Below are 15,381 nucleotides of genomic sequence, written 5' to 3'. Positions count from 1 at the left end.
GGGATGTCCAGGGTTGTATTGGATTTTACATTTCAAATGAGGCCAGACTGGTAGACCATGTTCAACAAAAGAGATTAAAAAAACAATCTTTTTTTTCACAGTTAGTTTTTAATTGAATAATTTAAATGAATTCAATGAATCTGAATTAAATCAAAAGCCCAGTAGACATGTTGCTGGACATAGGAAGACTTCTACAGAGGTCAAAGGTTTTTTCCAATCATCCCTTTAAGAGAAATACCTGTTTAATAATGAACATCTGTGCTGAAATGAAACAACAGAAATTAAATCAATGAAAACTGAGACAAGAATCATATTTTTGCCTCTCAATAGTGATTTCATTGTAGTACTCTGATAAAAACAGATAAATATTGGTTGCTGTATTCTATCAAAAAGAACTTTGTATAAAAATAAGCAGGTTTGTTCAGCCTGGCTGCTCCCTATTATAATCTTTACAACATTACTATGCTTTTTACACTATAAACCTTTATATTAAGCTAAAACATCTCTGTGTGTTTCTTTTTGAAGGGCTCAGGTGGGCAACATCAAAGCTAAAACAAGCTCCGAAAAAATTATTCAGTAGAAATGATTGAACTATACATTTCAGTGATGCGGCGTGACACCTTTTTTTAACCACTGAAATGTTGTGAGTAGGTGCAGAGGCTTCACACATCAGTGTATAGAACCTTCCCAGAAGGCAATGAGCATAATAAATTATTCGGGGTTGGGTTAAGAACATTTCACTTAATAGCCAAAATTTTCTAAAAAAGCAACACATAAGCAAGAAATATCATAGAGTCAAGCATACTGCTATTGTTAAATGACTATTAGGAAAATATTAGTCATTGTGACCAAAATAACAACCATTTCATGGTTCTCCTCTTTGTTATCGTGTTGTAGTTTTTCACAATATCATATTTTTCCTTCTTTACATAATGTGTAAGCTAACTTAAATTGTTCCATAGGGACACAACATCCACATTTTAGTGAGGTAATAGATAAACTGGACTTGATAAAAAGTATTTTGTGACACAACATAAAATTGTTGAGGTTTGAATGATAAATTCTGACTAGCTATCTAAAACAAGGGATACTCTTTGTCCATGCTAAACAAAAAAACATCATGCATTTTACTTTTGTCTCTTAAACTACTACAAATGATTTATTCTACTCCTTAAATGTTTTGTTTATTTGATTTTAACGTTTGATCGATGAGGAATTGGCTGATGAAATATGACATATTTTTAGGAATGATTTAAAACTGTAAAGAGACTGTTTGCAAACTCGAGACTCAAACACCTTTTTGGAATATGACCATCCATTTTTCAAGATCAGGCAAAGCTGTTTTTGGAAGATTACCTTGGGAACAACCACTTCAAAACCTAAGTCTTAGCTACACACCATTACTTTGGTATCAAATCTGAGAAATCATATGCATACACGTACAATAAAAACAAAAAGATGTAAGGTTATTCACCTCACACCATGCCTCCCACTTGTTATCTGTGAATCAAGAATTATAAATATGCATGTTCAGTGTATTACAAGAGAATCATTAAGAATATCCTTATTAAAATTCATTCAGAAAGGTGTGCTTCAGTGTTTATTGCTTCCATTCGGACCTTGGTCCAGTGTCTTAACTCGATGTATTAGCATATTGCTAAAATGCATTGAGCTGTCTACAGTATGTGATGTTTGTAAATGCCAGAGGAATCAATGAGGAGTGAAAAAGGAGGAAGCTATTTGTTTTACTGTTGCTCATGTTTATCTGTTTGAACAGCAATGAAAGTGATAACAGGTTGTTAGCCAGACTTACTTGAACACATTCGCCTTACCCTTTAAAGGATTCATTTGCAATATAATGTTTAAATAAGACTTCCGCCTGACAATACTAATAACCCTGGTAAACAGATTTTGAAACAGAGATTAACTCTGTTAGGAACAGTTATATTTACCCACTGTTGATGTAAAATGAATAGAAATGTAGGGCCAGCTATTGCAAGTTGGCTAATGCATTGGGACTATTCTAACCTTATTAGCATAACGCAAACTGTTGTAGACACATTTGCCCTTACGATACTTGTTCTTTTAGCATTTGGAATGGATGCTTATTGCGCAGTTAAAAACACCCGAACCTTACATTGCAAATTCAGTTTAACCACAGGAGTACTCTCTGGCCAAACAAATACATCAGGAATACTTCTTGCATTCTTCCTGTGTACATTTTAAACATTTTAGCGATATGTGAAGTTTTGACTAAAGATTTAATGTAACTGTTGATTAACTCTTAAAACATAACAGCCACTCTTGAAAATTGAGTATATGCATTTCTTTTCAATTTCAGGCGTTTTCTGTTAGCATTAGGCATTGATTGAAGACATGTTATTACATACTGTAACCATGCCTCAATAGTTTTAGTTTCCTCACTCCTGATACCTTTAACAATATGCATAGATTCATTTTTAAAGAGGACAAAAACACATTAAGTGTGAGCAATTTATGCCAGTTTGTTACAGTCTTAATTTTCATATGGAATGGAAGAAAACTTGTTAATGACTTAGTTTATTTGAGAACACTAAAAGTTGTGGAGGTAAGGATACACTATAAGGTGCATTTCTATTTAGTTGGATATTGCAATCTGGGGAAAAAAAAGTAATTTTGAGAACTAAAAAATTTGTATTTATGTTGGTTGTCCACCATTTGTGTTGTAGTTTTGTTTTACCTGACTACCCGCGTTTGTACATGACATCATATGTGTTGGCCTGAGCAGCCAAGTCATGATGTTGGTGGCTTTTAGGATGTTTGTTTGTAAGATAGAGTTAAAATATGAGGCATTAAGAGAGTATAGGTATTCCTCTATACATTTCCATATAACATATTTCTTTATGTTCTTCATAGTGCAATTAATTTTGCCTTCTCTCCCTGTGTTGGTAGATATTAGGATCACACCAATACTAAAATGAAGGTGTTGAATTATGTTGTTCTCAGTGGCTCACAGGTCAGATGTTTTATCATGGCTCATTGCATCTGGATGCTGCTGTGCACGAATTTTCAATGTGTCACTGAACGCAGGTCCAGCAAATTACAGCAATGCGAGGAGAGCTTAAGAGAAGCCTTGTAACACTATTATTTGTGCCCAAGAACAAGTCGAAATAGCAACTTGTAGTTTTTAGAGGTGTTTTTGGAAACTGATACTGCACACAAAACATAACTTACCTAAGCAATGTATTTACACCTAAGATTCGATTATAAGGTTCTGTCATAATAGTATTTTGATGCACTATCATTGAACACTCTTAACTCAAAATGACCATGTGAAAAAAGATTCAAGTTTCCATAAGGAAGAAGGTCTTTCTCTAGCCTTTTCCTTGATTGTAGACATTCCTTACCACAATTTTCTAAGCTGTGTACTTCTGCTTTTCCCCATTCCTTCCAGTAAAGTCCCTTTTACTGTCTTATTTCTTTTCCAATCTTTCACAGTAGTCAGCTTTTCCTATGGCACTTTGCATTGTTCTGCATTTTTACTCTTGGATAAAGTTATTGGAAGTGACCCTGGGTAGAGGTCATATTTCTGACTCTCTACGATATGACCTTTGATCCAGTGCCCTGGTGGCTTGTAAGCGTTCAAACTCATGTCGGCTGTTCCGGTCCGGACTGAGGTTCGCCAGTGCCCTGCTCCCACCGCCTACATCCTCCTCCTCGTCATCGCGGCTTAGGAAGGCGAGCTCATTCTCGTAGCAGAAGGAGTTAGAACTGGGTACTAGGAACTTGTTCTCCACCATGTCCTTGGCACTGCAGCGGGGGGTGGACGGCACCTCGTAGGTTTTGTGAAAGTGAGAGTAATCCACCTTGTACAGGTTCTTCTCCTCAAACAAGACTGGCTCGAAACGGTGACCCCAAAGGATCTCAGAGGCCAGGTAGGAGCTGCGAGCCTGCGTGGTCATGGCGGTTGCTTCAACCATCCCCTCCAAGATGACAACAATCTCAAAGTCAGCTGTCTCCAAGTCCTGTTTGCCGATCCCAAAAAGGGGACTCTCCTCATCTATCTCATGGAGAATTGTGATGGGTGAAACCAAGAAAATCCTGTCCAGGCCTTTATCAAAGCCCACATTAATGTCTATCTGGTCTAGAGGAATATATTCCCCCTCATCAGTGATCCGAGGTTTGATGAGCTGTGCCCTGACATGGGCTTCTACAATGTGGCTCTTGCGAAGGTTCCCTACTCTCCACATGAGGCACAGCTTTCCATCCCGCATGGCAATGACAGCGTTGTGGCTAAACAGCAGAGTTTGTGCTCGCTTCTTGGGCCTTGCCATCTTGGCCATGATGGCGCCAATCATAAAGCAGTCAATGATGCAGCCCACTATGGACTGGAAGACTACCATAAAGACAGCCACTGGGCACTCCTCAGTCACACAGCGGTAGCCATAACCTATTGTAGACTGTGTTTCAATGGAGAATAGAAAGGCAGCCACAAATCCATTAACCTGTAGGACACATGGAGTAAAGTTGTCGTCTCCAGCTGGGTTATCCAGATCTCCGTGCAGCAAAGCAATGACCCAAAAGGCTAAGCCAAAGGCTAGCCAGGAGACAACAAACACAAGAGTGAAGACTACCAGCATCCATCGCCAGCGAATATCAACACAAGTGGTGAAGATGTCGGCCATGTAGCGCTGCGACTTGTCGTCCATATTGGCAAACTGCACATTGCACTGGCCATTTTTTTTGACGAAGCGGTTGCGGCACTTGCGGCGTGTGTGAATCTTGCCATTGCCAAAGCCGTTCATGCCATGCATGGTAGTGAGGCGGAGGGCCTCTTCTTCAGATGACACAATGCTGTAGCGATTGATCCTTCCCACACTCATACTCCCGTCAACACCTCCAGCTGCAGGGTCGGAGCAGAAGGGCAGGCCTGGAGTCCCAGTGTGCATTCGAGGCCCCTCACAGCTTGATCACTGGCTAAGCTCCATGAGTAGTAGACAGGGAGCTGGGTGGGAGCCTTGTGCTTTAGTCCAGTCCCTGCAGAGAGAGTCAGGAGAGAACAATGTGAGTGTCTTTCTGTGACATGATGGTCAACTTACACCATACCTGTATGAAACATCACAAAAGACTCAACCATGAAGGCTTTTAGTGTTCCTTCAGTAACACACAAAAAAATAGTTTTGCTACTGTACCGGCCCCAAAAAGAAGGCGTTTGCTCTATTAATGTGACATTTGTTTATTGTAAGTTTTCCATGATCTAATGCAGTAACAGTCACTCTTACTGGAGTCCAGCCAAGTTTGTTCTCCTTCATCTAGTGAAAAAATATTATAGGAATCAAAAGCAATTATTATAATTGTGTTAACTGTACAATTTTACAGTATGTTCAACATTGTTAAGGTTCAAGAGAACATTTTTTCCTTGTATAAGATTTAGATGTGACTTCAGTTACTTCACACTCCTCCTCCTTGCCATCTTGCTCTCTGTAAACATCACGACTCAAAATCCAATTGGCCCTCACTGAAGGGTCCTCATGTCTTTTGATGTCTGCTGGGTAAGTGAAGAGCTGGCCTCGTAGCAGAGCAGATCCACTTATGTCATGTGGCATTTCCTGTGCTTTTCTCTTTCAAATTATAAAGGAGTTTGGCAGTGCAGACAAACTAAGTCATCGCCTACCAGATGTTTATTGTTACACAATTAAAAAATTGACCATTGTGTGAGATGCTACTCATATCAAGTCATATTTTAGGCCAATTAGTGCTATCACTTGTTAGCTTTCAGCATGTCTTGGTTGTATTTATAGTTTAAAAGCAGCATGCCCTGACAAGCCGTCCTCTTCTCTCTGTTCAAAGTTTGCCATTGTCCTTTCAGTACAATACTTTTGTTAGGGCAGTAGAGGGGTATGCGTGTGTGTATTTAAACACTCCTCTGGGATTTGTATGTGTGCCACTGATTCCACGGACATGCAATTCCAGATGCTGTGTGCAGGGACAGAGAGAAGAGGCCTCTATTTATTTGACCCCATTCTGTACAATTTGCAGTCTTATTAATCATGTTGTGGGGATGTGTTAAATTTACACCACCTTCCCATGGTGCTCCATACTGTACAAGTAGGCAGTAGATTTTTCCCCCGTGCAATGCCCTGTATTACTTATTCATTGTAATTACATACCGGAACTTTAGTTTACAAGAATATTACAAGATTAAGCATATACCACACTTGATAATGTACTCGTACTGTATGTGTCAAAATGTTAGTCTCGTATGAAATGAATCTGCAATTTGACAAATGATACTCTTGGTAAGGCGACAGATAACCTGGCTACTGCGTCGGATGTTGAACCTCAGGGTCAAGGTTTACTCATGGGGGCTAGACTGAGGCCCCTCTGGGCGCAGACAGCTTTTATCGCCTGGCCACATCCGTTCTGTGTCTGCCTGCCTGATTCGGGCCCTGAAGACATGAAAGTTCACTCATGTGCGCTCCCAAATCCCTGGTGGCCTGCAGTCTGCCACACACTCACAATAAAGCCATCCTCACTCACCCTCTTTCAGGTGGAAGTTCTCATGATCTGGAGCCAGATTACCTCATGCACAATCTTAAAATTGTCCCTTAGGGGTCAAACACATTCCTGAATCAGGAAAACATACTGTAGCAAGATGTTATGTTCTATTTTTATACCTCAAAAGTGCCTTTTGACAATATCACACTACATTCCCAAAAGAGCACAGCTGTTAATTCTTAAATTAGTAACCCTACCACTACTCTCGATTATGTAAATCTGTCAACCAAACCAGATTATCTCATCTTTTCTAATTGTAATTCGTGCTTGATTTTTACACATACAGCGAAATTGTGAATGTCTGTGCTCCTCGGGTCATCCATGTAGTTGATGGGTCATCCATGTAGCAGGTGGGCTTGGCTGTATGGTATAGTAACCACACGGACTGTGTTATATAATTGAGATGAATCTTGAGCCTGAACGTCATCTCAGCATAATACATAATACATCTTGGTCTCTACACTGCACACATGACCTGAGCAGCCCTACACGGTGCGCAGTCTCCATATCATACTGTAGTTGTACAGTGTCAGGTGTCCAGTGAATTGGTCAAATGAAAGTAAAAACCTTCCTGTGCCTAGGAGTCATTAGATAAGTGCCTCAGAGTCTCTCAACCCATGTGGAAGGCTTTGACGTAGCTCTTTAAATCAGATTGTCCCTCTGAGAGGTTGTGCATGTGGTGCTTAAAAATTAATCTTTGCCACCAGGTCTTTGAAATTGATTTGACACAGGTCTTTAGCATGCCAAAAAGTTTTGACATAAGGTGAAGTAACTGCCAGTGACAGCTGAATAGCTTAAATTAAAATTTTTAATTGCCTTAGTTTAAATAAATTAGAAGTTAAAGGGGCAATCAATAGTTGTTTAGACATACAGGTAGAATATATTCACATGTACTTGGTTGTAGATAGCAGTAAAAATAAGCATGTTTTGGTAAATATCGCCTGCTTTAGTGCTGTTTATACCACTGTAAATTAACTTTTAATCGCAGTCTGTTTCTTTTTATTTCTTCCAATTTAATTCAGTGACTAACACCACACTCAAACTTCAAAAACATAAGATTAAAACCTGCTATTATTCACAAATCAAGTTTGTTAAACGCAGGAACAATCAAAAGACTGTTAACAGTAACAGTAATATTTTCATTTTCAGACCATTTTGTGTCACTGATATAAAGATCATATATTACCATAATTTTGCAAGTTCACCATTATAAATAGCAATGAGCTCATAATTCTTATGATTGGAATTATTGGACATTGGAATTAAAGTGGGAACAATTTTAAAATATCCTAAATACAAAACAACCCACACAACTGAAAGAATAAATAAATGGACTCTCAGGCTCTGTTAACCAAAATTGCATTTCAATAAACATTTTGCCACTTTCCGTTGGGTCATGTTCGAGGCCAGGTCATGAAGATAAGATATAAATGATAAGTCTATAACATAATTATCATGACAAGCATTACCTACTGCAGCAGGTATGTAGATTTGTTAGTGTTAGCCACTGTATTGTTGTTAGCAGGTTCCAGTCCTGTGTTTTGAATTCTGGTGATGGGTTGACTTTTTTGTTCACAGTCATTTAGTGTGCCTTTAATACTGGTTGTTACTTCCCAGGGAATGACCGTGCACATCTTGTACTACAAGCAGCCTGAGAATACAGCACAGAGGGAGGCCATCAGTGCATCTTTGATTCATAGGGCAGGACACGAGGTGATGTTCACTCCAGCCAATAATTTCGCAAACAACCTTTTGTGACCTCATCTCGCTGTGTGTGTTCTTTGGGAGTCGAGAGAGGTGACCAGGGGGGATGATAAGCTTGCAGCTGATTAGGATGAATAGAATGAATAATTGGATGTGCAAAATAATGGAAGGGATCGAGAGGAACAATAAGTTGGAGCAGGAGAGGGTACTTCATCTCAAGACATGCATGCGGTAAACTGAGCCTAACCACTACGATCATGGCCCACCTCCCAAGGCCATTGTGAAGGAAGAGCCGAGGCTCAGGTGTCATTGTATTTTCCTATAGCTCACCACGCGGAACTCATCTCGTCTCAAGTGACCTGCAGGTATTTTCCTATAGAAAGCAACACCACTTCACCATGCAGAGATGTTGTCTGATTGACAGTATGTTATACAAACCAGTTCACAGCTTTTTTGTTGTTGTTGTTTTCAAATGTAATGCAATAAGTGGCAATATTTCAAAGGCTGTAACTCCTGGAGGCCGTTAGACTCGGTGTGATGCCATCTCAGGTGCTTGTAGAGAGAAGTGTTCATAAAGAACTGAGTCACCTTCTCACATCGTTATAACAGCTGCTATTTTCTATGCAAGGAGAACAGAATCTGTATTTTTTTTTTTTTGCTAGCTGCACCTGTAGCTTTTTCACCGTTCAGACACCTGGTTCCCATTGATTGATCATTCCCACATGTGGGCTTTTTTGATCTTTATTTGTGCAGTTTTTTTAATTACTTGTACCCATTCACAAAGGCTGAATCACCCATATTAAACCTGAACTCTGTAATTTCCAATGTTAAGTGACACCTGTTGGTTAGAGCACATAAGCTTAGATATATTACTTTTAATACATTACTAATAAAAGTTACACATGAGGTCATATACTGTAGGACTATAAGCAATAGTCCATGTGTCTTTTTTGTGAATGTGTTATTTGTTGTCAGGTTTCTCTACTGCATGTTAAATATCCCCTTTGAATAATAAAAGTGAATCAAACTGAGCTAAGCTGAGATGAAAAGCAGGATGAGGTCATTGAACTGTGAGGCAACGCTGCATAATCTTCGTTCTCTTCATCCTCTGTCTCTTTTGTACTCTGACATCAGAGGATACGCCGATAGAAAAGTGCATTACCTGAAGCAACGCATTTATCCATTAATACCTGCTCGTGTCTGTCTGGTATTGTCAGATGCCACAGTTGGTTATCTGATATAATACTCCCAGGAAATTAGGTGCCAAAAAAGTGCTCAAGTGGTATCCAGTGGATTTGTTATTACGGTATTTGTTGAGGTTAAACAGTGTGAGCAGAAATGAGTGTTTGTTTACATTGACTGAATTAGTGATTCCGGTTATAGTATTATCTAGGCCTAAAACTAAAGATTATTATAGTCTATTGATTGATTCATTTTAAACAGACAAATTGATTAATGTTCAGTCTATTTAGTATAAAAAAGCAATGGCAAATTCTCATCACAGTTTAACAGGTATGAAGTGGTGTCCTAAAATTGCTTATTTTGTCTCATGTCTCTCTTGACTCATGGTCAGAAGGCCCACAGCTATTTAGTTCATGATGGAGAAGCAGCAACTCTCCAGAATTATTTTGACATTTTTTTACTCAAAGGTGCACTATGTAGTTTAGGGGAAGAAATTCAAATTCAGAAAGGTATGTACAATATTAATAAGGTAATAATACAAAACCCAGAGATATATTTATCTATCTTTTACATAACTGAATAAACAAGCTGTCCTCAGGGGGAAATAAGGTCCCCAGAACACTGCTTGAAGCTAAAATGTCTCAGAAGGGTCCTGTAAATATAAAGAAAGTACAACATTATGAAATTGTGTCTTTATTCGGTATATTTAGTCAGTCAATGATCATGAAAATCAATCAATGTTTCTTTTCTGATTAACTACCCCAAAACTACATACTGTAGTGCACCTTTAAAGAAGGCTTTAATTATTAATCTACCATTAAGTGTCAGTTGATTTTCACCAATTAAATTCCTGTAGACTGAATATTTGAGTATTGTCACACAATATACAGCAATGTGTTGATATACTCTCGCTCTTATTGAAGCAGATTACTTTTAAGGTTTGTTTTCGTCTGCCTTCTAGCTACATTTCACTTGTTGTTGTTGTTGTTGTTGTTGTTTTAACTCTTTGGGAGCCTGTCTTTTTTCACATCCTGGTATTGACAAACAGGGCCTTCTTGGCCACTTCAAAATCTAAGCTAAAGGCTAAAGGTGATCAATCCTGCATGAGACCCTAAGGGTGGAAAAATCTATAGAAAAAGCTTTTCTGCTGTGGTAAAGCTACTTTGCACTTGTAAATATGTGTTTTGACTCCGAACAAACAGCACATTGAATTTAAAATGAAACAACAAGACTAAAGCAACGACTTTCACTTTTAATTTGTGGTACTTAAATTCGATTAGATGAATAGTAAGTGAATTTTAGCAGTTTTTATACATTTTCTCCCAGTTAGGGGACATCATATGCTCAAATAAAAAGATGAACTAAGATGATGTGTGATGATGACTGTCTAATAACATGCCGAAATAAATAAATAAATAAATAAAATAAATTTTAACAGAATGATGGTTGCTGCTCCAAAGGGAATGCTTAGACATTGCCATCCATTGCCACTTTTATAACACCACTGACCAGTGACATCTGACAAATATTGATGTAACATTCAGACTGCAAGTTTGAGGTGAAGTTTTCTGTCCTTCTCTTACCTTTATTTCTGTCCTCCCCCCAGGCTGCAGAGGTAAAAGGTGGTATCTTGTCTCCTAGAGTCCCTGTTAACCAAACTGATTCATTCTCTGCATCTGCTGCCGCAGCTGCTCCTTCTTTGTGTGTTACTCTAATACTGGAGAAAACCACTCCATCATCTTGAGCACAAGGCACAGACCCTCTTTGAATTTCTTCATCATGGCTTGATCTTTTGTCTCTCTCTTCTTCCCCTTTTTTTTTTTCAGGTGCTGTTGCGAGCGCAGACGAAACGCAGTTCTGACCAGGCTGGATCGCACCAGAAACCTTGGGGCCAAGTCAGTCAGACAGCGCCGGACGGGCAGAACAGGTGCGAAACGAGGATTATCCCAGTGAAAATTCAGCTTTTTGTATCTCCATCTTCTAAGGCAATTTCTTCAGCTGGTCTTCTGCTCATCCTTCACCTTCGTTGACATGAAGTCTGTCCTTCACATTTCCCATAAAACTGTACAATACACTGCTTATTAACTGAACAGCTCTCTCTATCAATCTTTTGCAATCTGATCTATTTGGACTGCTGTTCTCTCTCCCTCTCTCCCTCTCTCTCTCTCTCTTTCTCTCTCTCTCGCTCTCTCTCTCTCACACACACTCTCACACTCTCTCTCCCTCTGACTATTTCTTTGCTCTCTCCCTCCCTCTCTCCTCCCTGTCTCTCCCTCCCTCTCTCCCTCCCATGGTGTCACAGAAAACTGCCATTTGCAGCCTCCCTCCCTCCCTTCCTCCCTCCCTCCCTCTCTCTTTTCTCCTCCCCTCCTCTCTTTCTCGCTCTCTCTCTCTCTTGGTTATCTCTCTCTCTCCCTCCCTCCCACATCATGGCACTACCAGTTGACAGCAACTTGATGCACAGACGTATCATTCAGAAAAACTCCGGCAGACAATCCACCATTGTATTTGATCAGATGCTAATCAAAAGTAAATGAAAGCAACATTATGAAGATGAAAGGCTTTCACAAAGGCTTCCCACATGAAATTAACAGCCCTGAGTTTGCTGCCTTTTGTTGCCCATCTGCTCTGCTTTCACGATAAGATAAATCCTGTTATCCCACCATTTACCTTCATGGAAAAGAGCTGATAAAATGGGAGGTAATTTGTTGATACTAAAGCAAATTCCCCTGTACTTCATCAGGTGGAAAGACTGACTGCTGCACAGCTGCTTCATGACCGGGGCAAATCTTCATGCATCTTTTTGACCTGCGATAGTCTTTCCGTAATGAAAGTTTCTATGCATGTTATGCAGTGTGTATCGATATACCATGCTGCCGGGTGCTGTGTCTCAGCGCAGAGTGATGCCTTTCACACTTGTCACCAACAACTAATCAACAGCATTTGACCCGAGGATGCATGCGTGTGCTCGTGCGTCTGACAATACGGCAGTCTCACCACACCAGGACCCCCGTGTCAGAGGGATTGAAATTGAAGTGTGCCAATCATTCTGTTAGTCAGCTCTCTTGTGTCATCATATTCTGTAACGCTGTTCTAGGTATACAGTCTTCTAGGAAAACATAGTTATCTCCCCTCCCAATATATATTATATACATACCACGTTGTGTGTTTATAGTCCAACATTGTCTTTTTACTTCTAGCAATTTAATTTACACTTCGAAAATCACAGAAATGGTGTTCATCTGTGAAGATTATCTTGCTGAGGACCATGTAAGTATCATATGCTTGTGTTTGCCATAGAGCTTATTTTTGGCAGTAATCCAAAATCCAATTAAAAAATCTCATAGGCTTTTTGTCGAGGGAACTAGGGCGATGCTAACTTCCAGGTTAGCCGACAAAAATCCATCATCATGCACTGCAGTTGTACGTGCGGTTTGTTCCCCAGCAGAAGACTGTCTTTGTACATTACTACTTTCAAATGTATTAAAAACTGAAAAACTAGAATGTAATATGAATTACATATATTATATCACTATTGATTGTAATAGTTTCTGTAAAGAGTTATAAAAATTATAATTTTATGAACAGTTATCATCCCGCTACGTTAACCAGCAAGCAGACTTTTGGTGCATTAGCTAGGAGATAAAATATGACGTGAATTTGTAAAGATTATAGAAATTTTAGAATAGTGATTGTTTTCTTGGGGGAGAGCACCTTCGAACCTCCAGCAGATTTGAACCCTCTGGATGTTGCTCTATGGCTACAGCCTACACAGGACTCTTGATGTGTCATTGGGCCTGCATCTCTGACAAATTCTTCACTGTCTCTGTTTTTTTTGCCACTAGTTGTTTTTGGACAGCAAGCTATAGCTCTTCCTCGGCCGTCACGGCTGTTGAGTGCATGGCCGTTACCCTTGACAGCTTCAAAGTGTGACATTATCCTCAGAGCTGAGTGCCGGCTCCCCTTTTCTCACGTCTTTTCAGAGAGCCAGTCATCAGTCAAATGCTAAAAGAGATGACAATTAGTAAGGGAGGGGGTTGAAAGAGTGAGAAGTTTCTAAATACAGCCGTACTGGCTCAGCCCCAGCTTTATCACTAATGATTCATCAGTGCAGGAACCCTCTCTCTCTCTCTCTCTCTCTCTCTCCCTCTCCCTCTCTCTCTCTCTCTCTCTCTCTCCTTTTTTCTTTCAGTCTCTTTCTGTGATCCTATTCGCGCTCCCTTGCAGCCTCTGATTTCAGACTTCTGAGGGTGATTTGCAATAGCCTGTGTGTGATCATCACCAGGCCATTGTGTTCGGCCGAGGACGTCAACTAATGGAGCTCAAAGCGTCCTTTTAAAGTGCCTCTCGGTCTGTGTCGGCAACAGGTACTGTACTGGCTCCTGCATAATGTAAGGCTTCGGCGCAGTGGCGCTGCGAGCCTGGAGAACAGTAGATCACAAGGTTCACACATCTAGACTGTAAACCTCGTTATGTAACTGCACCATAATCACAGGTGGCAGCTCACATATCCTTTGCATGTGTGTGTCTAAATGAGAGGGTTTTGCCTCCCAGGGAGATGTCTAAGTGGGATCCACTGCCGCTTCCATGGCTACAGGTATAACACATTTTCACTATTTTCAGACCAATACGAGTTGAAGCAAAGAGAGACAGAGAGAGAGAGAGAGAGAGAGCGAAGAAGAAGGAGGAGGACTGTTGGTCAACTAAAGGCCTTGGCAGTATTAAGACTGTGTTGTAAAAATGAAAACAAAGAGTTATATTGGGATTTAATATTCAATCTTGAGGATACTTTTTTATTAGGGTTAAAACCAACACTTATTTTCATTGTTGATTAATCTGTTGATTATTTTCTTGAATTATTGATTAGTTGTGTGGTCTGTAAATTTTCAGAAAATGGTGAGAAATGTTCACCATTCAAGAATCTGGAATCAGAGCATTTAGATTTTTTTTTTCTTAAACAACTATTCAAACCGATTAATGAATTACCAAAATAGTTGGTGATTAATTGAAAAGTTGACAACTTATCTCTAAAGCTCTAAATTTTATCTTGCTGGTGAATTTAAGTGTTATTTTCACATATGTCTTGCTCCATATCTCACCCATGAGCCAGTATCAGGCCCAATAGTGGCAAAAAAAAATGTTTTGTAGTTATTTAGGGTTTTGTAAGATCACTGTACAAAAGCATAACATTATAACTTAATTCAGTAATTTGGGTTTGGGAGTCATTTTTTATAGAGAAAATATTTGTTGTTTTTTCCTCTGCTTCCCTCAGGCTGCTCTGCCTCGAGCAACGCCGGACAGATAGCTTTACTTGTTGCTAAAGTAACTGCTGACAGACATACTGATATACAGCTTCTCGATGAACATTTCCGGAAGTGCCCACCAGTTACAGTACCGAGGTGACTTATGGACTCTCCTGGTTGATGGATACCAATAGCTTTGTTGATAAAGTAAGCGCTAACTGCTGAATGCATAACCTACATTTCTCGCTATTGGCTGCTGCCTGTTTTTACAGGAAACACGTGACAATGCCGAAACAAATAGCACTCCATTAGCCGTTTAATGAGAACTTTAAACTAACTCAGGTTAATACACCATAAATGGAGATGTGCTTGATTGGCTCCACTGAGTAACGGTTTAAAGAAAATCCTTCTAATCCAGCCATTTCACAGCATTTCCCAATCCATCCAAATTCTACATCATTAAATATAAACTCAAATATTATATTTTGATTTGCAAAAATGACCCCATCACAAATGAAATCATGCAACCCTTTGCCACAGTGTCACTGAAAGAAAGTCACAAACACAGGGTCATATTTCATATTTAAAATACAGACTTTAATGTGGAAATGGAAGAAAGAAGTAGCACACTGAGGTATTAAAACAGCAGCTAAGCAGAGAAAGTTAAGAAAAGAGTTAGTGAGAGATAGTCAGATCTCTCAGCTCCTGCCAGTTG

General features: G+C 39.6%; 2 protein-coding genes across 3 annotated transcripts in view; one reads left to right on the top strand and one right to left on the bottom strand.

Annotated features, from left to right (window-relative positions):
* Positions 1-15,381, top strand: part of dcun1d3 (defective in cullin neddylation 1 domain containing 3) — a 65,480-nt gene that overhangs the window by 9,407 nt on the left and 40,692 nt on the right. For both annotated transcript variants that reach the window (XM_084342030.1, XM_084342031.1), the window contains exon 3: positions 11,250-11,350. The gene's annotated coding sequence lies outside the window, so the exon portion shown is untranslated. The remainder of the gene's footprint in view (positions 1-11,249; positions 11,351-15,381) is intronic.
* On the bottom strand, positions 113-11,241 carry kcnj12a (potassium inwardly rectifying channel subfamily J member 12a). Its single transcript, XM_084342028.1, has 2 exons — positions 11,007-11,241; positions 113-5,016 (listed from the first exon to the last, which is right to left on the bottom strand). Exon 2 carries the CDS (start codon positions 4,926-4,928, stop codon positions 3,561-3,563), a length of 1,368 nt encoding a protein of 455 aa, XP_084198154.1. The 5' UTR covers positions 4,929-5,016; positions 11,007-11,241; the 3' UTR covers positions 113-3,560.

This window comes from Pagrus pagrus (assembly GCF_965226575.1).
Source record: "Pagrus pagrus genome assembly, chromosome: 21".
Classification (NCBI taxonomy): Eukaryota; Metazoa; Chordata; class Actinopteri; order Spariformes; family Sparidae; genus Pagrus; species Pagrus pagrus.
Note: the sequence above shows the minus strand (reverse complement) of the source record. Positions and strands in the feature narration are given on the sequence as shown.